We start from the raw sequence: 24,640 nt of genomic DNA, 5'->3' as shown, positions 1-24,640 counted from the left end.
TGAAGCTCTCCCATAGCTAGTAACACTATTTTGAAGTAAAAGCTTTGTTTCGTATTTTGTTTGAAGCATTTTGAAAACAGTGCGAAAAAAATAAATATCCCATGCTGAACTTCGCAGTCTCCTTCTAATTGTAAAGATATCAAAACATTTGCAGTGTTGTAGGCCGCTAGTCACTGATTTTTTACAATTCTGTTTTCATTACTCAACCCACACAAATGTCATATGGTGTCTGAAAACTTTTGAGCCGAGTGAAACACACTATTTCACCAAACGCCCTTAAATTTATTTTTCAATTACCTACTCCACCCCTTTGAAATGTTGAAGAAAGAACTCCTCTAATTCCTAGTTAACTTTTTAACATACTGCAACACAGAAATTTCCAAGAGCATTATACAGTTAATGGTGTACTGAAGTGTTCGAGAGCGTGCTAAAAACATTTTGATAGATAGCCAAGTCATTTATCTAAATCACTGTCAGAGCAGTGAAGCATCCTGCAAGCTTTTAAGCATAGTATAAGGTGATGTTTTCTGGCACTTTTTGTCATTTCTCAAACTTGAAACTGAGGAGTTAAAATACTGCTATTGTTTATCGTCTGTATATTTCAGCAACAAATCAAGACCCTATAACATAGTAACACATTTTCAGGGGTGTCCTACCACTAACTCTCACTCCTCTGTTAACAGTGCATCGCTGTCTGAATCTCAAGGTATAGAAATAATTGATGGTTAAACTCAAAGGGTGTTCACAGTAAGTAGTTTTCTAGCAAAACAGCAACTTCTTAGAGCAACAAAGTTAAGAAGAAAGGTGGCAGCAAGGTCAGTACAAAGAAATATTGCCTTTTCTTCGGGAACTTATAACTACTGTCTGATTTTTGGAATGGCAACCCAACCTACCCACTGCAATTCCACATCTTTGCAAGAACTGTAGAGATCAACATTTTAATTGCTTGGCTGCTCTGCTAAAATGCACTTCAAGACAACATGCATCCTGATTAGCAAATGTGCTACAAAATTAGATTAAGGAGTGGGGGGGGGGGGGGGAAAGCTACCACAGAGATGTTATGTAAATTCGTCTTTCACTGGTTGGAGTTTTGCAAGTATTTGCTGTATTACATTACGATTTTATGTGTTCCTGTTTGGCTCCACAACTGTTGTTAGGATCAATATGCCACATGAGAAGGGATAAACAGAAAGAAGTCCGGTGCTTCTTTCCTCTTTCCTTTCTTGCCAAAAGGAGAAAAAAATAGCTTGCAAACCACATTTTGCACAAAAACTCACCCCACCCCTCATTACCTCTGCACTTAATTACCGGTCTTTCTTTTTTAAATACATGCAATTCAATAAATTAAATAAATAACAACAACAACAATTATAATAATAGTAATTGCTTTAAAGTGGAAAAAGAACAGTTGGGACCTACATTGAGCACTGTGCCGGTGTTGCCACTCTGTTTGTGCCAATCCACTGAAGCATGCTTTGAGAGCCTTCTCCTGGAGCATGCAGGAAGACGGACTCGCAGTGTAGAAATCCAGCATCTGAGCAGGGCTCACTGCTAGAACGTCCATACAGTCAAACATGATTCCCCCTGCACAGAATGCCTGCAAAAGTGCTTTCCTCTAGGTGTGGAGGAAAATGGCACATAAAAGTACACCCAACTCCATCAAACTCTGCCCCTTTTTTGGCACGTAGGCTGTTGGTCTTTTTCCCAGACCAGAATCATGAATTATGACAGACAACACAGCTAAAAGCCTGTAATTGATCCAAATGATCATTTACCATTTTCCAGGCTGCCCAGCCAATCCAGCAAGATGGGGGGATGCGAGACGCATTCCAAGTTTTAGCTACCATCAATTTCCCCCCAAAATTTCTTGAGAGTCAGTCCAGCTCCCGAGGCGCTCGCCGGGTGTGTGCCGCGTCCCACGCCGTGCCAATCGCCCACCTCCCCGGGATAAAACAGCTCCGGTGGAGGCGCGGGATCCCCCTCGGCCGTGAATAGATGCTTCTGCCTCTGAACAGCTCACTTCCTACTACTTGTGTCACAGGGAATGAAAGATTGAATTGCCTAATATATGCGAGTGAACTTTCCGTGAACCCTTCCCAGGCTGCTAACCTTCAAATGACCCAAGCGGTCTGACATCACCAGCTCCCAGGATTCTCACACGCCTTCACAACTCCCAGCAGCCCTGCAAAAAAGCCAGGCAGGCAGGCGGGCGGGCGGGCAGGCAAAGGCGAGCCCCAGCCCTGCCGGAGTCGCCCCGCGGCCGCCGAGCGGGCGGGTGCGGACGGGGAGCGCAACTCGCGAAAAGATCCAAAATAATAAAGTAATTTAAAAATAAAAAAAAAAAAAAACCAAAAAAAAAACCAAACGCAACAACGAGGAGGAGGAGGAGGAGGGGAAGGGGGTGGGAAGTAAAAAAGCGGCGTTTTCAGCGGTTGCAGGGGATGGAGAATTTGAAAATTCCAGCTCAATTTGCTGAAAGTTCTGTGCCCCCCTCCCTCCCTCACACACACACACACATTCCTTTCCTCCCCGGAGAGGCCACGAGCGAGGCGCAGGCGCTGCCGCTGTTCCAGAGCCAGGGACACGGGCTTCGCCCCAGCTGCTGGGCTGGCGGGCTGGGCTTGGGAGCAGCCTCATCCCGGCGCTGCCCCGGCACACGCCAGCGGGGACCCCGCTCACTGCCACCCGCGGGGACCCCGCTCGATACCACTCGCAGGGACTGCGGCCGGTGCCAGCACCACTCCCAGCGGGGAATCGCAGGGGCCCGTCCCTCCTGGGCGAGGGGGGGCGATCAGGCCCCATCTCTCCGCACCATCCATCCCTCACCCCGGCTCCTCAGTCACCCAGAGCTCCCTGGTTTCCCCGATGGGTCAGATTTGGCACTGCCCTGGAGGGTCTGTCCCCAGGACTGCGCCCGAGGCAGGAAGCAGCCACGCACCCCCTCTTCTCCCTCCTCAGCCCCGCCGCCGCCGGGTCCTGCCTGTCTCTGATTAGCAGAGAGGGGCTGGGGCCGCTCGTGTAGCCCCGGAGGGGCTGTGTCGGCTTTCAGAGGGCTAATGAGCCCCAGCTCCCCGGGAGGGGAGAAAGGCCACGGGCTAATCCATGGGAGACAGGACCCAGCCCGTGGTGCTGAGCGGGGAGACCTCCCTGGGGCAGACGGCCCCGGCCAAGCCCTCACAGCCGCTCTGAAGGCGAGGGGCTGCTCCCACCCACTAAGGTCCGTGCTACACCACGCTGCCGACAGCCCTCCTTCATGGCCTGTCTAGGTGTCGATGGCTTCCCGAGGCTGGGGCTACGATGCCACAGCCAGCCCTGTTCGGGCCCACCACTTGCGTGAAGCCAGCAGAGAGCTCGGTGCTTTTTAGGTAGGTAACTACTACCTTCTCCAAAATTCTGCTCACCAAGAAAGACTCCATGAAGGCTTCCACCAGTTCTTATTCCTATGGACAATTTAAAAATTAAAAACAACAGCCTGGAAACACTCCCTCCGCCCCAGTGGGAAGGACATGAGCTCAATAGCCACATGCATGCTTTAATTTTACATGAATAAGCCAAGCTACCTCAGCCCCAGCAGTGAGCATCATCCAGGAGCAAGGCGCACAGGAGCCTTGCTTCTCTGCTCCAAAGCAAGCTCAGGTGCAGAAATTAGAAAACTGAACACTTGGTTATTGCTCGTTTCTTGCAAAGCCCTAGATAGGAGTCGGGCAGAGAGGGGCATACTGAGCAGGCATGGCACACCACTGGCGACCGTAAAGAAACGCTGGAGAGAGACTCACCCTGGGACCTGCGCAGCCACTTTAATGGATGTGGTGTCCCCTCTCCACAAAAAGTCCTTTGATGAACCGAAAGCTCTCTGACAATGCCTGCAGATTGTATTAACAAAACTTTTCACACAGATTCAAGAATTTACAAAAAAACCCCAAACCACAGAACAAATCCCCCACACAACACACACACTTGTTCCCTGAAACTGATATACCCACATTGAAAACCAGCGGCCAGCAAAAAGACCTGCTGCAATCTGGAAGAGAATCCTTTTGAAGAGATTAAAACAAAAGCTTTTCTTAGCCTCCTTCCCCCCTCCACGGGAGAGCTGTAGTTGTCCCTGCAGCAGGCAGCCTCTCTTTCCCTCTTCCCTTCAGGCAGAAGAGTTACAAATGCTGGAGTTTAACAGCGTCTTTTTTAAAGGACTTTTTAAGGACTTTCTCAGCCCTTTAGTGTGTCCTCCCCCAGCCTGAACTCCTGCAGTTGAAGAAGCCCCTGACACTTTCTAATCTAAAATTTATGCACAGCATACGCTTACTGAAAAAGCCATACTTCAGGGAAGCTTGTTCAAACTATTTCAGCACAGCAAAACAGTGTTTGTTGCATTAAAATAGCCAAGTGGAAAAGTGGCTAAACTTTTTTTTTTTTTTTTTTTTTTTTTTTTTTTTTTTTTTTTTTTAATCTTGGCTGGCTACATTGCTACAGTTTTGTTTGGAATAGCAAAGCTAAATTAACAGACAGTTATTTTCTAACCAGACGACACAGGATGCACGAGAAATTTGGAATACGTAATGTATCACCACAAAAATAACTGGAAAGGATGACACAAAACACAGTATGTTTTTTTCAGTCTCCAATTTAGGGCGAAAACAGCTTTTTGTGTGGACCAGAGTTCTTGGAACAGTTTAGGCTTGTGCCAAGAAAAACATGTTGCATATGTGAGTTAAAAGTAAACAGAATCAGACAAACAGAAATACAGTTATGTTTATCCTATTAGCAGTCTTATAATACCATATTCAAAAATAATACCTGTCAGTTGTACCTCAAAATGTAGAGTGGCAACTTCTGAAAGTAAATGTCGGGAAGTGACACTTAAGTGTGTATGAATTGGAAAAAGACTGCTTTTTCTCTCTGTATCAAAATGAGCCAGGTACCTCATCATGCTGTGTTACAAATAATACTTGCACTAATGCTTATATTTGTTACTAAATGCACACATAATTTAAAAATTCCTCAAATAGCCTAATGGTTTGCTTACAACTATTTCTATGACACATTAAACAACAACACATGTCTGATTTCACTTTGAAATAGCACAACACTTGTTTTTCTTCAACAGAGTATCAGGAAAAGCCATTCATAAAATGGGGAGCATTTTCTAATTTAGATCAGAATCATAATTATTGTGCTAACTAATAGTCCTCTAGTTCAAATGCAACCGAAGCTTAAATGTTGCCATATATTTTAAATGCCCATCCAGCACCCATAGAGGTATGAGGAGGCAACAACTCTCCAATATCTTTGACTTTGTCCATGCAAAGAAATTGTGGTTTCACATCAGTGCTTTGATCTGTTTTCTCTCAGACTGTGATAGCAGAAACTTTACAATAAACATATTCTTAGCTATAAATGAAATAAAAAGCACAAGTTCAAGTCAGAAATCTATTTCCTCTGGTGTTACTGTATATTTGTCAGTGTGACATAGCACATTTGAAACCCATAATCATAAACCAAAAATTTACAGCCAAGGTTTAGGGTCTACATCTGTTTCTCTGGTTTTTGTACTGCAATTACCCACTGGACAATTCAGAAAGCAGCACTATGAATCATGTACTGCACACATGGTAGTGCTGGTCACTTTTTTCTTAGCACAAGAGGCTGAGGATGCCATAATGTGCTTCACTGAGAGAGAGAGCATTAACTAGAATTAGGATGAGTGCACCAGGCTCTCTAATAAAAATGACTTTACTAGAAGCAACAGAGCACTTCTGGAACATTACAGGCATATTTATAGCATGGAAAAATTAAGAAGTGCATGCAGAAATTCTCCCCAACTAAGTACCTCGGGGGAAGCAGACTTTTTTTTCCTTTTGCATGCATTTTACTATTAATCAAATGTAGCACTCTCTTGAAACAGTTTTGACAGCAGAGTAAATGGTTACTAGTGAATGATGTGTGTGTTTAAGCAGTGAAAGCAGAGACAAAGTGATGTTTTCTTCTACTCCCTAGGCAAGAGCTGACACTAAGCCTGCTGCCTCAGCTTTGATACTCACAGATTCCTTTGTGTCAGTTGCTGGGAGAATCACTGGCAGTTCACTAACCCTGCCTCACACACAGGGGCTTTGATTTTTACCTCTTCATTGACGATAGATGTTAATATGAAACAGTACTTGCCTGCCTTGGCAGTTTTTTTTTTTTCCCTCCCCCCAACTGGTGATACAAATCTGAAAAATCTGAAGACCTGAATTCCCCCTTCACGACATGTAGTTTTTAGTGTTGAAGGATGTTTTCTTCATGTCTCGAGCACATGAATGATGTCAAAAAATTATGGGGAAGAAAATCACTAGGTCACAAGAGAATGGCTGAATATTTAAAACTCTATAAGGTCCTAGGAAATGGGTACCAACTGTGAGCAAGAAGAAGAAAGCAAAACAGTAAAATTACTGGCATGAAATGGCACAAATGACATAGAAAAACATGAAATACAGGGAAATTAAGTTAAAAGGGGGTTTCTTCAGTCTGCTGTACACTAGTATGCACAGCTTGCAATGACTGAAACAGGAATTTGCACTAAGAAGAATTATTTCAGGCCTGAAATATAACAGCAACAGGCGAAAGACAATTCAGTGCAGAGCAGTATTTTATTTTAGATGGGAAAAGCAGAGTTAGTCATCTCCAGACCCAGAAGTCAGGCATGCAACCAGTTTGCAAATCACTTACTGATAAGGGCTTTTTGTCTGTTTTAATCAGTGGATAAGTATTTGTAAAGATGCCTTTAAAGCTGATTGCTTAACTTAAAGGCTATAGAAATAATTAATCTCCACAAACTTGAGCATACGACCATGTTTCTTAGAATCCATACAATCCTTTGGCCTGGAGCCAGGGGAGAACTGCCCTACATGATAAAACTGGGAGTTTATCTGGCTCAGCAATCCATTTCTAAGGGTGACTGCTACTAGATCTTTCTAAGGGAAAAACAGGAATCCCCAGTGATTGGCGAAGTATAACTCACCCATAGGTCCTCTAATAGCCTATTCTCTAACAGCAAATCACTTAAGCATTAAGGCGTGAGGTTTAATATCCCTTCCAAATTTGTTTTTTTGTAATAGCCTTGATATTCTACATAGTCCTATATAGCCAATGTCTTTTTGGATTGTGATAAATTCGTAGCTCTGTAACACAGATGTAGATAGTAAGTTATTAGGGTTTGAGATAAAGAACAATAACTTTTAAAAAACAGACAAACAAACAAAAAAACACTGTAAAACTCATCCACGTTGCAAATAAAGGAGAGAGACCAAACTGCACCTTTTTGAGGCCCCAAAAGCTGATGGCTCTAGGCTCCTGAAAGGTTGGGAAAGAGGCAATGACATCACATTCATGAAGAGGGGATGACATGCATTTTTGAAGGACATAAAAAGAAAAGAACATTATAAGATTAAACACTGGCTATATATTGAATCTACACTTGCTGTTTATGAGGATTCTGCGGTGCAAACACCACTGCTAAATGGTTGCCAGAAAAAAAAAAAAGTGAGGAAAAAAAGGTTTGCTTCATTTTGTTTTGTCTTTAAATGACTAGAAACTGCTGTTTCAAGGTTTTGCCATGAAAGAGATTTTTACTGTTAGCCTATAAATCCCTCAAAACATAGAATTATAATGGAAATGCTGAGGTAACTGGAGTGCCATGCGTGGCACTGACACATTGCATTATATAATCCAGGGAGAATGAAAGTTGGGACATCTATAAAATCTAAGCAGAATCAAGATGTATGAAAGAGTAGAAGAGCAAGTAGAAATACTGAATATTAAACTGCAGAGAATACTACTACTAGCAATAAAGTTTCCTATATGCTGAATATGCTTTTGGTTGGCTGAAGGCGAAAGAGCACAGAGCTCCATTAAAACTAAAACAGAGATTCAGAAAGGCTGTTCAAGTAACTACTTTGTTTCTGCCTCTTTTAAGGAGGTTAAAGAAAGAGGTTAAAGGAGGAGGTTAAAGAAAGTTACCTAACAAAAAGATAGTATTTCCTGATGGTTTGATATCCTGAAAGGTGTCTCAGAATGTATAAATAAATAATCTGAGAACATGCAGAATAAATGGGAGTTCCAAACATAGGCATCTTACCACCCCAGCAGAATCAGAATATAAACTGGGACAACTGTACTTCTTCTACAGATTCCCTAATTGCAGCTTAAACTCTTGATGAAAAGTTAGCCCTGATGGCTTTTTTCTAGAAAAAGACCAAAGTTGCCAAACAGTGACTGGAACTCCAGCTCAATACATACAGATATCCTAAGAAAGACTAACCTTACCCTAAGGCCTATTTCATTTAAGTCGGACTTAAGCAGCATTTAAGGCCTGCACTTCTGCACTGGTGACAAGGACAACCCATACAGAGGGATGGCAGAGGCCTGAGATGGCTGAAACACACTTGAGCGAAGCTCTGGTCACATAAAGCCCGGTGCAGGTGGGACTGGATTATGCCATGAATGTAAACTGCAATAGACCCACACTCAGCAGCAGCTTGACATGCTTATTGATGACAATCCAGTTCCCACTTAGCTAGTTCCCAAACCTACATCAAACACTGAAAGAACAACCCAGTATCCTATCTCTGGGTATCTTAGAAAGAAGAATGAAGGGGTGACTGGAAAATGTGTTGGCATTGCTACCTGGCTAGCAGGGGTAATGACAGCAGTGACAATGTGGTGACATTGCCTGAAATCTGCTGGTAATGATGATCATCATGCCAACACCTCCACTCTGCCTGTTACCCTAATGCACTGTACTTTCACACCTTTGTTTCTGTCATGCAGATGTGCTTTCTGTTTGGGAACAGCCTGTGTAAATAAATGCTGTAAATGAGGTAGAATTACCCAGAAACTGAGGTATATATTTAGCAAATCGATGTCTGGTTTTTTTTTGTAGAACCTGGGCCATCAATAATGTGTGAATTAACTGAGGGCACATGTCTTCTGAGGGACACTGTTATCACTGTAACTTTATTGATGTAGCCTGAAAAGTAAACTTTACTCACAGGGTCAGTTTTACAAGCATACAGGTTATCATAGTGCAACTACTGTTGAGCAGGTAAGGGATTCTGTATATTCCTTTTATACTACAGTAACTGGGCTGTGACAAGTAATACTCTTTCAAAAACGAGCAACTGCTTCCTCACCCTATATTGTTATATCAATGTAACATTCAAACACAGATGAGATCTCAGGAAAAGTCAGGCTGGGCTGGACCTTACTTGCATTCAGAACAAGCAATTGCACCATCAATGACATCCAGTCTGAAATGTTCACAAGATTTTTCCTGGTTTTCAAACTCTACTAGAATATACTTATCAAATTGTTCTTTGGTGCATTCCTCAAATTCTATTTGACTTGTGCAATTTAAGCCAACAAAGAAAAATAAGCCTGGTCCCAAGCTGCTTCACTAATCTAGTCCCACATGATTAACTAGATCTGCAAATTCTCACACCCTTGGATTGCAAGACTCCCATATTGGACCACAGAAGGGACTGAATGTCCACACATATTATGTCCATGTTCAGGGAATCACAACTGACACACATGCTTCAATCAAAGACAACTTAGAGAGCTGGTGTGCAATTAGCACACTGCTCCAGGCTTTGCGCAGTATCATGGATTTTTTGCCCTTTTGGGACCTTTAGTCCTAATGTAATGGTGGACATGCAAGCTGGTCTCTGAGCATGTGCTGGTCCCTCAGCATAGCAGGCTTGACAGATCTATAAAACTATCAAACTAGTTTTGCATAAACTAGACCAAAAACTCTTCATTTTGAAATCTTGACCCTTCTGACTGAAAAGTTCTGTGCAGACCTTGTCATCACACTGCAAGAAACCACTTCTTTCAATCCAATCACAGTTTTGAGCAAGCATCCTCAAGAACAGGCTTCTCATTCATGAGACACTGATCTTCCATGTATTGTTATCAGACTATTAGAAAAACAGACTTACTTGACTTCATATGAAGACATAGGAAGATGTGTGTTCTGTCCTTTGCCAAATGGCTTTGAGATGTCACCCTTACTGCATCCATCCATTCTACCTTGGGCATGAAATATGCCAAAAGACAGGGTTGTGGCCAAGCTCTTTCAAGCAATTTTCACGATTGTTGGACGGGTAAAGTAAGCCTGGACCTACAGAAGCTTTAGTTACAAGAAATCCATGTGCACATTCTTAATACTGTGAAATGTGTTGTAGTTCTCCTTAAAAAGTACAGCGAGTTCTTATCCCCAGTCAGATCTTAAACAACAAGCTGGTGCATATCTGCTAATTAAAACCTTAGAAAAGTTAAAGGTCCACCTGCTGGATTCCTAAATTTGTCCAAAAATTGTTAGGTATTTATTTTATTTTATTTTATTTTATTTTATTTTATTTTATTTTATTTTATTTTATTTTATTTTATTTTATTTTATTTTATTTCATTTCATTTCATTTCATATTTTTTAAACAGACTTACTAAGAGCAGAAGGGCACAGCACTGCTACTAAAGCCTATACTGCTAGCTGAACAATGCAGGAACATTATGTCACTCAGAGGCAGAACTTCACAAGCATGCAAGAGCGGCTAAGAGGTTTGCCAACACAAATTATCAGCCAGAACTTCACTGGAAAAAGTGAGGCACAAAGATCTAAGTGAAGTGTAAAACTTACTGAGACTTGAACGACATGTTGACAGATACCACTCCACTCTCTTGCTTCCTATCAGAACCCAACAGCCAAAGCAGAGATTCCTAAGCAGTGTTTTTACAGGCTAGGCTTAGTCTCTCCCTCATCTTATCAGTAGCCTTCAAAGGGACTGTGGGTGGATGTTCTCCAGAGGGGAAAAAAATAAAAATAAAACAACCAAAAACCCTCAGAAGTGCCACCTCTTCCATACAAATACATTGGTGCAACCACTGAGACTTTGCTTGAGCTGAGAAAACACACCTGGCTCTTCTAAAGGAGAAATTAAAGAATTCATGCTTCAGCCCTCAAGCCTTGAGTGGCCTTAGAGAAGAGGAATAGCTAAGGAGAGAGTCTAATCAGGATGCAGGGAAAATCAATACTTGCTTCTTGAAATGCCTAAGGCAGGAAGGAACAGTTTAAGGTTGAGACATTTTTCTGCTCTTTATGCAAGAAAACGTGCTGAAGACTGCACAGGTGAGAACACAAAGGTAGGAGAAGGCTTTCAAGAAGACTAAAAGCAATCCAAAGCATGTTATACCCTAAAGTTCTTTGGGAAATCTTATCTTTTAAAAGTTTCCTGGTTTTGCTGCATAAGAGATCTTTCTATACACCACTCAGAGCTGTCCAAAGTAACATTTTCAGGGATAAAAGCACACCATTGTACTGTTATTTTTGACTTTGGTGTGGAATACAATTATTTAAGACTCAGTGGGAGAGTATGAAAGGAGCAGGAGTGTAATTCCAGTTCAGGAAAAACTCCAATAACTGACAACAAGTAAGAAACACAAGATAGATGCATTGTATTGTAGGGGTGAGTCCATTGGCTGGAAATCCCGACTCTCCCAGCAGGACTCAGTTACATAGCAACTCCTGAGGGCAGATTAACCCTTTCTCAGTTAACATATCTGGAATGATTTAAGAGACCTTTTCCTTCTTCTGCTAGAGAATAATTTCATAGGTTTGCAAAAATGGTTTGGTAAAAAATGAGTTGAATGCTACCAGGGTAAAAGCAAAGCTATCTGACTCACCACAGCATACTGATGGTGCAATGAACAGAGAATGCAGGGAGTTCACATCAGTCTAAAGGATATTTTACATAATCAGATTTTGTGACATATGTAAAACACAACATGTATTTCTCATCAAAAAGTTCATGCTTAGTCTGTGGGGACCTTATCCAGACTGCATTTATCAAGTGCCAGTAGTCTTTCTCACCCAAATTCTGCCCACTCATTGACTTCTGTCTACATAATTACTGAGGAATTAGAGTCCTCAGCTGGCATAGATAGTACTTAATTAATCTAAAAGATAATTTTTCACCATCAGATAATGTGTTGCTTCCATTCAGAATTGTACAGGTTGATTACTGTAAACTCTGAAATAACTCCTGCAAATCTTATAATACTAGCTGGTTTTCTTCTAATAGACATTTCTAATTACTGATATCAAGTAATTTGATGGATTTGGGAATCTCTATTTATTTCATCACAGCAATTTCCCTGGTTTTGTTTTTAGAACTGCATCACACTTCAGTGTATGCATGTCAAATGTAAGCACAAATACTATATACTATTAGCATAGCACTATTCATGTTATTCTGGTTATCAGAATATAACCTTATATATATTTATATATATAAGGTTTTATTATATATATATATATATATAATTCTGGTTATCAGAAATAACCTTATTTTGCTCCCAACATAACAAAGTTCAAATCTTAAAAAAATCAGTATCTAAGACAAATACTCTTAAAGCTCTCTATTTTTAAAAGGTCAGAATTCAGCTACAGTATTTTCTCTCCTGTAAGAGAACTGGGCGGTCCCTGGGGACCAGGAAGGGCACATGTCCTCACTCAGGGCATCCCTGGTGTGGTCACACTTCACTGCTTTGAGCCACAGCTGCACGCTGTTAGGAAAAAGGAGCTACTAAGCTTCCAGAGGAGAAAATAAGAGATCAGTCTGATGTGATATTACACTTACTTTCGACTGTCTTCTGGTCACAGTAAGTGAGCTCTATTTTCTCTTTTATTTTTCTTTACAGGCAGAATTGGAGTCATGGTAGAATGGGCATTCAACAATACTTGGAAAGGCAGGCACCAGTGACACTGCCCCGATTCAGAAAAGCAGGGTAAGACTATAATTTTCCTTTACTCTGTAAGACCCCAGGACACTCCTACCTGAAGGTTAGAGGAGAAAAGCCTTGAACCAAGTCATATTCTGCTCCTCTTCCCCCACACCCACCATTCTCACATACAGCAGGTTCTGTAACCCACACCTCCCACCAACATTTCTTCATGAAGTAAAATCCCTGCTCAGCAGCAGCCCCTCAGTTCTCATTCAGAACAGTCAGAAGAAACCACAGTCCTGGTAAAAGTTTCTTTTTTTCTTAGGTGCTTTAATAAAACAGGTAACCTTTGTGTGCTGCTGAAAGGACTGTCTACATGGTTTTTACCTTGCTTTTCTAAACATTTCACATTCTAAAAGTTCATCTGCATTTTCTTTCTATGGTTCTCATACATCACTTGTGAATCCAGATGGGATAGAAAGATATAATTTAAAATTCTATTTAATTTAGCTTCTTGTATTATGTCTTGAAAACTCATCTTGAATTACTTAGCTGCTGACTTTCATAAAACTAGGAGTACTAATATAGTGGGTGGGAGATTAGTGCAAACAGAGCTACTTCAGAAATATTTTGTGATCTGAAAATTAATTAGGAAGAATCAATTTGATTTATTATTACAGAGTTCTTTAAAAAGTTCATATTTTGTTATCATTATTCACCTAAAACTATCACTGGAAATGTAGCCTTTAAAAGGGTAAAACCTGAAGGACCGAGTTCAACATGCTTATGTTGTGTTGAAAGTACATTTTCATACAAATGCCAACACAGATCTATCAAATATTTGTGTTCTTCATTAAACTAATGCCTTCCTGCACCATAAACAAGATGGTGCAAAATATAGGTGTATTCCCATGTCCTCCTACTAAGGTAGGTGATATCAAAATAAATTTGAAACCATATCATTATATCAATCTCCAGTATTACTGCATCAGTACTATAACCATAATTAACTAGCTGCAGGTCAAATTTCTAATAAATCTTTAGAAATTAAATGTATAATTTGTCAAAACCACATGTCTTCATAAATTGATTATTCAGAATTTAGAAGCTTTTTAATTAGGAAGAAATTTATGCAATACCATGTGTAATAATTACGAATCAGCTCTTCTGTGATATTTTTGTACATCAGCAAAAATTAAAACATTGGAAAACATTACCAGGTCATTGCAGTATTTCAATGTCAAAAGAAACACATAGTTTAAATGTAGAGGTTAAAGATATTTTCCCGTATCTTTTACATCTTATATAGCTTTATGATCTCAGAACTGGAATCATTAACCAAATACAAAATCAATGAGAAAAAGATCTAATCTGACCGTTTTCAAGTGCAGAGTCACTAAAAATGATTTATGCCACTGTAACACCTTTTTCCCATGGTTCTACAGTTTTACTAAACAGCATATATTCTAAGTCAAATTTCCATTTTATGGTGCACTAAACAGTATTTTGCCTTTCTCATCCCTTTCCAGCTAAAATTCTGAAAGAGTTTAAGACTTTCAAACATCACCTTTGTAACAAGTGGCAAGATGATGGGTACGACCCTGGCTGCCAAACAGAAAACCAGAGAAAAAGAAAGTTAAGTGATATTCGTTCATGACACACAAGAAGCAAAAATTATACCCCAGCTCCCCTGCTCTCCCCTCCCATGCTTTCACCACAGGCCTATTCAAACTCTGCACCCCCACAAGGGCTCTGGGTACTTCTATCAACATTTCATAGGAGAAGATTTTTTTTGACAGAGAACACAAAAGCTGCTTTGTGTGAAGTCTGGACACTTTTTTTCTACCTAATAAAAACATGAATAGAAGTGGGACCTCAGCAAGCATATGGCAGAAAGTCTGGACTAACTGAAAAAAGGGGGCCTAGAAGAGTTTGCTCTCTGTCGTTCCCCACCGTGTTTACTGGTGAATGTATATGGTGTAAATAAGGAGTATGCAGAGCAGTCCATAATGGAACATTGTTTATGTGCACATCTTGGCAAATGCATATACAGCATGGAGGCTATTTCCAAGCAGAACATAAACACAAAAGGCGAGTGATGACAAACAAGTATTCCAAGGCAAGAAAAATGTTATTCCATATAAAAACCAAACAAACTAAAGTGGTTTCTCCCCTGCTAAGATCCAACTGGCAGATCTCAGCTGCACACACTATGTAGCTGTTAAAGAAATGAGAGACATTCCAGGCTAACTGGTTGGCTTTCTTTTTCTTAAGAGACCTTATTATGCTCCCAATATTAAAAAGAAAAACACAGTTAATATTTTATTTTACTCTCTTGCAAAAACACAATAAAACAAAACAGCCCTTTCTTTCAGCCTGAGTAGGAGCTGAGGAGATAGAGCTGATGGCAAGAAAACACTGTAAGGAATTAAGTCACAGCTTTTCTATTTCAAGTTCCCACTGAAAGATAGAGATGGTTCTTTCTTCTGCAGGTCTCTCTGACAAACATATTACATGGCTTTAGCAAGTGACACCAGTGTGACAATAACTTAGAGGTTTCATGTTCCTGGCAGAATTTTTTTTCTTTTATTCATTACTCATGTAAAGAAAGAGGGTTTAGAAAACCCAAGTCCCTGCAATTTCAAGATAGCAAACCAGGAGGATGAACCTTTTTTTTGTGTGCTTACTTCTGGAGAACGAAGCATCATGCCTCAACAGCTGCTATGTAAATAAAAGCCTGTAATTTTATCCCTTTAAAACTAATTTCAAACACCCAACTAAAGGAGGAAAAAAAATTGACAAGTAGGAAAACAGACAGTAGAGTGAAAACAAGAATGACAAAAAGTCAACTGATAAAGCAGAACTTTTTAAATAATTAATAGGCTTTTTTAGGATATTGGACACCAGAAGCTAGCAGCTTTAGTAGGAGATCATAGGAGGTCCAGAACAAAAATACTTTGTGATGTCCCACACAGAAATGCAGAGCCAGCCTCTGGTTTTAGTCTATTTTAAGATACTCAGAGTGTACCTCACTTTCTCCAAAACTTTAGATATAAACCCCAAAAAATTGAAATACAAGTGCTGAACTGGGGTCTGCACCTATAAGTAAGATTTCTGCTAGTCTGTCAAAACCTGGATGCAAATGTCCCATGCTCTGCCTTTACGAACTCCTGGAACTTGGGTGCATCACTCATTGGGAAGTGATAGAGCCTGGGCTGGGAATACTGGTAGTACCTTTACAATATATAGACAGTCCTTTATGGAATAATATTATTCTTTGATTTTCTTTTTTTCATGTATCACTACCATTATACAAGACCAAAAGAACCCTCACAAAGCCTCTCACTGGTGACTGGCTTGATACTAATACTTTTTAATTAAAATCACACTTTAGAATCCAAAGGAGGCTCATTAGATTTTATTTTTTTTTAAATTACCCCTGAATGCACACCTTCCTCATCCCAACATGACCTTACACACGCCCACTGCTTGGGTTTCTCTTCAGCTGCTTGCAGACTTGTACAGAGCCTTCACTGTGCTGCACAAAACAACACAGTGCTCATAATTACTCTTGGCTGCATAGACCACGTACAGCACGGTGACGGGGAGGGTGCACACCAATGTCAAGCACAAGCTCCCATGCTCTTTCCTCATTACAGAAGGTATTTCTGGGGCTGAATACCTTCTGCATATCAGAGCTGTTGGCTGTATGAAGGGAATTTTTTGTGACGTGTGCTACACTGGGCAACCATATGGTAAAGAAAAGGATCTGTGATGGCTGTTGCAAAGCTGAGTCACAGTGGGTGCTCTAAAGATTTTAAACAAAACAGGTTTTAAACAAAACAGGTTTTAGTAAGACTCCACATCTTACCCCTTAGTCTTAAAGAAATGTACTAAACTATGGGAAGAATCTTTAAAAATATTGCCAAATGTATAAAATTTATCATGAGATTTAAAGAATCTTTTTTATTCTCTTCATCTAAGTTTCACCAGTCAAGCGAGCCCCTCAGTTTTCATCTGAGAAGTTTTCAGCTTTAAGAACTCAGAAGAATGGCCTATAAACATGACCAGACTGGCATGTTGAAAGGCTAGGAAACTGAGGGATAAGGAAGAAGTACTCTAAATTACTAGCACTAAGCCTTTTAATTTGTATGTCAGCATTAAGATTTGGTTTACATTTGAGGCTGACAACACTGAGTAATTCAGACATGCTAAAGTGAATTCAGGACCTCCAAAAGAGGAAACAAAGGTACCGAAAAGGTACTGCAAAAACACTCTGAGACCAGCTTTGTATTCCTTACTAACTGCTATCCAAGCTGTGCAATCTTATACTTTGTTGTTTACTGGACAATTACATAAAAACTAGTATTCTTTATATACTCCTCCCATCCCCCCTTTAAATTAAAATTGAGTTGTTATTTTAACCCTACTCAAGTATGTAATATAGTGATGATTGTAAATCTTTGTGATCGCAAAATCCCTTTGATTTATCCCTCAGTTTACTAGCTTTAACAAACATAATCCTAAAAACAATACAGAGGAAGATCTTACAGGCCTTCAAATGATGGAGAGGGAGCAGGGAATGTCTACATAAGTAAAGCCACAGCTTCAGGGCTCAAGACTTTCCCTTTGGGAGGCTTTCTTTATGCTGCTAATAAGGTCCTGCCAGTGGAACCAGAAGAATATTTTCATAAAAAAAGGCCTTCAGTGTGGGAAGATACAATTTTCCAGAAAATTTTTAATAAAAAGCTAATAGATGTCGGACCTGAATCTAACAATAGACATAAGTGTGTCTAAATACATAGGAAAACATGAATATTATTAAAGGTGGCAAGTCCATCCTGCCTACCCCCCACCTCCAGATCTGTAGTCACGAACATGAGGATGTTCAAAGCTTATGTGAAGATGCCAGACTCAGCTCTCCAGTGTTAGTGACCATATGGCAACAGCCAGTTAAACACACAAAAAGAATTATTTCCTTTTCTCCTCAGTATTCCTCGCTGTGACAGCAGAAGAAAATACATGGATATTTATGTCTGCAAAGCAAAGCATATCTGCCTTGTCTATCAGCCTTATTAGCCAAGATGCAGTCACCACCCTGCATTCCAACTGACCCTCTGAATATTTTGAGAATTTGTATTAAACTAACATTTTAGCACTAACTCTCCCATATGAATTCCAGAGGGTCTATGCACAGGCATGACAATTCCTTTTGACTGTACCTACACTCATAAATACAATGGGCCAGAGCTCATTTCCAGCCCTGAGGCCTCAGCTTGCATTCAAAGCATCTCCCACTCCGTTACAGCACTGGCTTGGGGATAACCACAGAGACAGCTCCTCGCTCAGCAGCCCTGATCCACACCTGGCATTGCTGGGGAGAGGAGGCCTGTGTGCTACCTGTCAGGATGGACAACTCACAGGACATGACCTCAGCCCATGTCCTGACCCTGCTTGTTTTTCTGATAGCATTTCAACCCCTGCAATTCACTCTATCCACCAACATGGGCAGGAACGAAGCAAGTCTCAGAGCTTTCTATGGTTTTTGCTGGCTCTCAGGACAGTTCACCATACTCTAGTGGAGAAAGAGCCCATGTAAGTAGGTGTGAGACTTCAAGCCCATGAGAAGTTCCTGAAAACAAGAACTGCAACAGCCACTGTCTTTTCAAGTATCATTGCTAGCAAAGGGCTGGAGTCCTTTGCTGTCTCTGGAGCTGCATGGTTTGGGGAAGAGCTGCCTCCACTTGGCTAGCAACACTTATGCATCATTTTTATACACTCCCTGGATCCACACAAGAAATCTGATCAACTGCCTTCAGAAGGCACCCAAAAACTTTGTAAGCTTCCAGCTGTCTTGCTTGTTTGCCCATCTCGGGTACTCACATTTCTTATACATTTCCTTATTAAAAAACACAGAATTTTTATGGTTTTGTACTGCCTAACATTGAAGCATATATACAATAAATCAGTGCCTTCAGTGACATCATCCTCCTCCTGAGCTGAGATATGGAGATGAATCTGATGAAAGAGTGGAAAGAGTTTTTTATATTTTTCTTTCCTGCATGTATCTTCCAAATGGGCTTGGGTTGCATAGGAGTGATGTAATGCGTCTTTTGAAGACATACTTAAAGGATCACAAAGTAGGAAAATATAACTTGAATGCACCAAGAGGACAGTTTACGACATGGGAATTCTGGTCACCTATTTGGAGTTTAACTGCAACCACAACATGTCTCTTAGTGCTGGCACAGCACATGAAACTGGAGGTAAGCTTAGTACAACAAAGTTTTTACTGGTTTCTTATTAGTGTGAAGAAAAGGTGCCGTCCTGGTTAGTAAAAATTGCTATGCTTCTCCTAACTGTAAAATTTGGTGTTGAGACAACCCGGATGCCTAAGCTTATCACAACAGCAATAAATTCACTTCTGGGAGGAACCTACCCTATGTTGTCTCATTAGTTTGGTCCCAATTCTATTTATTGGCTAGTCATCATAGACATCATTACCCTTGTCCCTATCTAGCTAAAAGAACTTTGGCCAAAAAGGCAATCATTTAATGTGTTTAGTAGGCTCTCCATGCCCGCCCAGGATGTCCACTGCCAACATGGAGACAGCACTGCTTCCAGGGTGCAGCTGTTGGTCACCCAGTTAAGATGCCAGGAGGGAAGGGACACACTCCTTGGCAGGTGTAATGAAGGCCAATCTCTCAGCCAAGGAGCCAAGGCCAGTCAGTCCTTGCTCTGTAACCCCAGGGACAAGGCAGGCTACAGTCCCGCACAATGGACTGCTGTAGAGCTGAGCACTGTGGCCAAGGGACAGAATCCTTTCAGTGACCCCACCCAAGAGCAGGAACCCCTGGACAGCCAACTGCAGTGCACACCTGCTAGACAGAGAGGAAGAAGCTGGCATGAGACTTGACTGTGGAAAGGGGACTTTTAACAGCAAAATCTCTAGAGCTTAATCTGTCAGAAGCACAGTGCTGCTGCAGCTTCCTTATCTTCAACAGGGTTTGTTCATGTTCAGCACATTAACATGAGACCACCGCCTAGTTAACAGGGCTGACAGCAAATACTTTATCACTAAATAGAACCATTTAAAATCAGACAGTACTGGAGGTTGACAATATAGGCTTAAACACCCTCCTGAGCTAATCACACTGCTCCTAGGGCAAAAACTATGAAAGAAATATGACACTTAAGCACAAAATTGACATATTCTGCAGAGAAATGGAGGGAGTTATTGAGCAGATTTTTTTTTAAGCATTTCTCTGAACTCAATTATGGTCTCAAAATATATGTAATCTGTTGGGTTTGCATGACATTTCCATTGCTGATAAACTATGTTCCAATATATCAGGCAGAGGATGGCCTACCTTAAGTTTCAAGTTCTAATTGTCAGGTTCTAATTGACTGTTTAAAGTTCTAATTGTCAATTTTAATGGATGGCTAGTAACAAAATTTGCAATCCTCTCTTAGGGGAAAAGAGCCTAGAGAGAATTATAGGATAAAAAAAAAAAAAAAAAAAAGCAAAAAAAAAAGCATTTTCCATAACTATTTATGTTTTAAATTCATGCCTTCAAAGCCAAGTGCATGCCACTGGAGTGAAGGATTTAACAGTTGTGGGTTTCTGTTGTTGTTTTTAAGAGTTAGGGATACTGGGATTGCTCAGTCTATAGAGAAGTCAGTGTAGTTGGAAAAGTGGGTGAACAAACATCTTTACTGCCACAGCAAACAAAACTTGATACTGATTTTTCTTTTCCTGCTGTAGACATCACAAAAAGCAACATAGATGTAAATCCACTGGAAATAATAGTTACTTCAAATTGTTGCTGGTCAAATATAGCAGAATTAGACCTGACACAAAGGCAGAAGACCAGCTCTGCAGCTGCATTTATGCAAGAAAATAGTAACATAATATATCCTTTACTTAAGAACCCTACCAAATATTTAAACCCTGACATAAACTAGTTTTCCTGTTAAAAAATTGTTGCTGAATTTTCAGGGCCACAGTAGGCTTTCAGATAGTATGATGTAGTATTAGTATGAATTTGGGCCAGCATTTTCAAACCAAATATTTAAAGCTAAGATAAATATCTTTTTATGTGCCAAGTATTTATGGTTCACAGACACACTGGTAATGACTGAGGTGGGCAGGACAGATCCACTCCAGCAGTGAATTTTAGGGATGCAGCCCCTGCTTGCATCAAACTAAGGTAACTCTGCTGCTGATCCACAATCACAACAAGAAAAGCCAAAGCTCTCTAGAAATACTCAGTCTCATACAGGTGGAAACAGAGTAGCAAAGTTTGGTCAGTAACTTGGGAGCTAGTCTGATCCTGCCATTAGCAAAATTTTTTCGATGAGACCTTAACAATGAAAAAAACCAATATCAACTCACAAAATACATGGCAGCATTAGAAGTTAGGAAAAAGAGTACAAATCACATTTGTGCCAGAGGAACATAAGTACCATGAGAAGTAGTACTTTTTGTTGGTTTAGTTTTTGTTTTTGGACAGTTGAAAAAACACTACAAAAAGTTTTAACACAAGAGGGTTTTAAAGGTGATCTCTATCTACTACAAAAGTAATTTACATTTCCATTATCAGTCTTAAATCTTTCCTGAGAGTCTGAAGGCCAAAGCAAGTTTCTAATCTCAGCCACTGTCTACACGACCCATTCAAAAAGAAACCCTCAAAGCTAAGGCTCCTTAAATCAACTCCATTTGGTGCAAGGCTGGGTTTCCTGCTTGTTTGCTTTTGGCCTTCCTGCATATTGGTTCAGGACTTAGGGCCGAGCTCAGCTGCAGAGATAATGCAAAATCAGAACGATTCTTTTCCTCTGGCTGCCAAGGAAATCCCTGCTTCAGATTAGAAAATAACTAATGATTGTGTGTCCCTGTATGCTTTGGAGTAGGGCCCCTTATTTTATCTACATGGCAGCTACCTGTCAACGTGTGGTGCTTGGAGTAGCGCACTGGGAGTTCATACACACCAAGACTATCTAAACAGACCATTAAGTGCTAGTAAAGTAACACATGTGAACGACAGGTCAATAAATTTTAAACAACTTATGTTCACTGCGAAGACCTGGCTGTTTTAGAACAAGCTGTGTTTACATAAAATCAATTTTTACAAGCATCTAAATAATTAGGGAATATATGGCAATAATAATTATATTCTAAGTTCAATATAATAGCTCCAAACAAATTCAATGTATCCCTTGCTTGTTTACACAATTCCTCCCACCTCCCTTCCCAGGTCTTGCTTCTTAAATAACTCCTCCTCTTTACAGAAGATGTTCAAATTCTAACTTGTGTTCAAATGAGAAGGAGCTGTTACTTTTTATACTAATGTGCCCTGATGCTCATCCTACTGCATATGTATGTGCAAAATGACTAAGAGGTCAGTAAATCAAAATTCTAACCTTTGTTGTTATTTTATCCCTTCTAACAATATTTGCCAATATTTATTTAAAATCAGATTATTTACCCAGAGCAATCTATGCGTTAACAGAAAATAAGTATTACCCAAATTCAATTTTGGATCAAAAACTCAAAATCTTTGGATTAAATGATGTTTGAGATTTCAACTTGCCATTCTTTATACAATATCAGTCTATTAATTTAAAAGCTGCATATGCATACTTAAATAAACATACACACATGCCACATGTGCTCACACCCAATTGCAAGTAGATGGCAAATAAAAGAACCCAAATTTCACAATAAAGACTTAACTAAATGTTATCCATAGCTACAATGGCAAAGACACTGGCAAACTGATTTACAGACCTGAGTTTCCACTTCATTTTTGTTGCTTTTCAGCTACAGGCAAAAGAATTTAGCATGTTGTGAGCACTATAAATTCACATTTGCCACAAGAACCCATGATGCCATCTGTTCCCTGGAGCGTTTACATAAAGTATGCCAATGCAAACCATCTGCAAACTGTTCTTGCATGCGAATTCTTGTGATAATGCAATGTGGTACATTTGCAATTTCAAGCGAAGACCACTTGAGCTTCTTTGTAATTGCCATGCTTAACTCAGATGTTCTATAGAAACCTCTTTAGAGCAGGATTGTGGGGTATTTTGTCGGCGGTTTTGCTGAAGTCCTTGATGTTAACTCTTTACCATTGTTTTCAGGTTTCATTACTGCAAGATAATGGTGCACCTTAAGGTAAGGGTGAAAGGAGGGAACACAGAGAAGGGGACATCCTCTGTTCCCTTGAGCTAAGGACTTTTAAACAAACTCTCGGCCTTTTGGAAACGAGAGCAAGACCTTTGCTACTTATATTAAGCACTGGATTGTATGAGCTGTGGGTTTGCAAAGCACTGCAGTTCTTTCTATTCACTGCAGGATTATATCTCAGTTTCTCCTTTTCACAACACACATTTTTTTTCTTCTTGCTATTTTTAAAAATTGATGGGAAACAAAATGCTTATGAATGACATGCTGATATGCACTGATATCGTGAGCAGCAGTGGAAATTTTCTGAAATAGTAATGGTGGAAACTACACTCCCCCCAACAGCAGAAATATCTGCAGATCCCCCAGCAGTTGGGGCCCTGGTCAACTCTTTGCCTAACGGATTAATTACTGAGCCTCTAAACCATTTTCTAGGTTTCTCCACTTGGAATCTAAAATTTAAATTACCATTTCTCTCCCCACACAGTGAATTTGAATGTAGAATTCCCTATCTTGGATCAAACTAGCTACTCTGAGTAATGTGTGCATGTGTGCTCCGCTTCCTTTTCTGATTTGCCATAAAAAGGAGCGGCCAGTATCACCACTTAGTCATACTTTAGGCAGCACGATTTCACACTTCTGCTGCTACCATATATAATATGACTTCGCTCTTCCCTACTACTCAAACACGCCTTTAGTAAAAGCCACTCAGGAAAACAAAGATCTGGTGGAGTGCTTGGGTGACACCCCTCAATGAGCCAGCCTGACACATGGGCGCGCCTGTGCTGCCGCCGCCACTCTCCAGCTACGAGCCCAGCTGACTCCAGTGCATTAGCTGATGGCTGAGGAGTGTATTATAGACTGACTCTAGAAACGATTAGCAATACTTAAAAGATTCAATCAGCTTGTAATTTGGCTCAGAATGCACTTGTGCTCTATGAAAAAGACAGTCTGAATCTTCCCCACTCTGTGAGTGTTACTACTGGGAAGTTTCTCTTGACAGCTATGCCCATGCACCAGCCTTAAACTAAATTCTAGTAAAACTAGTTCTGAGATTTTAATTTCTATCATTCCTTCACTCCAGACAATGTTAAAAATTGTGAAGGGCAACATAAATGCTATAATTAACTTTATCAGAGAGTTTTCTTTTGTTTACATGCAGAGGCTTTATTTTCCATTATCTTGTTTTTAGTAAAGAAAGAAGCAAGCAAGAGCTGACATACATATATGGTGCACATCACATCCCCCCAGCATTTCTACAGCCAGTGAATGCCAATTTTTAGTTCCAAACCTGCCTTTCTTCAGCAAACCTTCTTCCTAGCTCCCTCCTGAGCCTCTGGGACTAGTAGTCACCCCAGGCTGTTTTCCAGAGTGGGTTATGTCATGCTTTGTTGGGAGTTTTCAGCACGCTCAAAATTTAAACAAAAGAAAAAAATACATTATCAAAGTAGCAGGAATACCTGAGCTTCTCTGTGTGTGGTAGCTCACTTTCACTGAGCAAGCCCCAATAGCATCTGTCACTAAAGCAATGGATTGTTTTGCTCAGACATCTGTGGGTCACATTATTTCACAAGGCTGCAGCAAGAGGGGAAAGTAAAACTGAGGCAGGTTATTAATCACTTACTGTTTCCTGTACGACATAGAGGAAATAATCAAGCAGTAGAGTGGGTTATAAAGGGAGATTCCTGAGAAACAAAAATA

The 24,640-nt window shown here is 40.4% G+C and overlaps 1 protein-coding gene across 6 annotated transcripts in view; it reads right to left on the bottom strand.

Moving 5' to 3' along the window:
• RARB (retinoic acid receptor beta) overlaps positions 1-24,640 on the bottom strand; it is a 191,461-nt gene that overhangs the window by 89,111 nt on the left and 77,710 nt on the right. For 2 of the 6 annotated variants that reach the window (XM_059490600.1, XM_059490607.1), the window contains exon 1: positions 1,420-2,017. The exons of 1 other annotated variant lie outside the window; for it this stretch is intronic. In XM_059490600.1, the coding sequence (XP_059346583.1) occupies positions 1,420-1,576 (157 nt within the window). In that variant the 5' untranslated portion in view covers positions 1,577-2,017. Of the gene's footprint in view, positions 1-1,419; positions 2,018-3,776; positions 3,864-24,640 lie in introns of those variants that run through there. 3 more of the 6 variants (XM_059490613.1, XM_059490586.1, XM_059490622.1) reach the window with 3 other exon arrangements.

This window comes from Ammospiza nelsoni, chromosome 1, assembly GCF_027579445.1.
Source record: "Ammospiza nelsoni isolate bAmmNel1 chromosome 1, bAmmNel1.pri, whole genome shotgun sequence".
Lineage (NCBI taxonomy): Eukaryota > Metazoa > Chordata > Aves > Passeriformes > Passerellidae > Ammospiza > Ammospiza nelsoni.
Note: the sequence above shows the minus strand (reverse complement) of the source record. Positions and strands in the feature narration are given on the sequence as shown.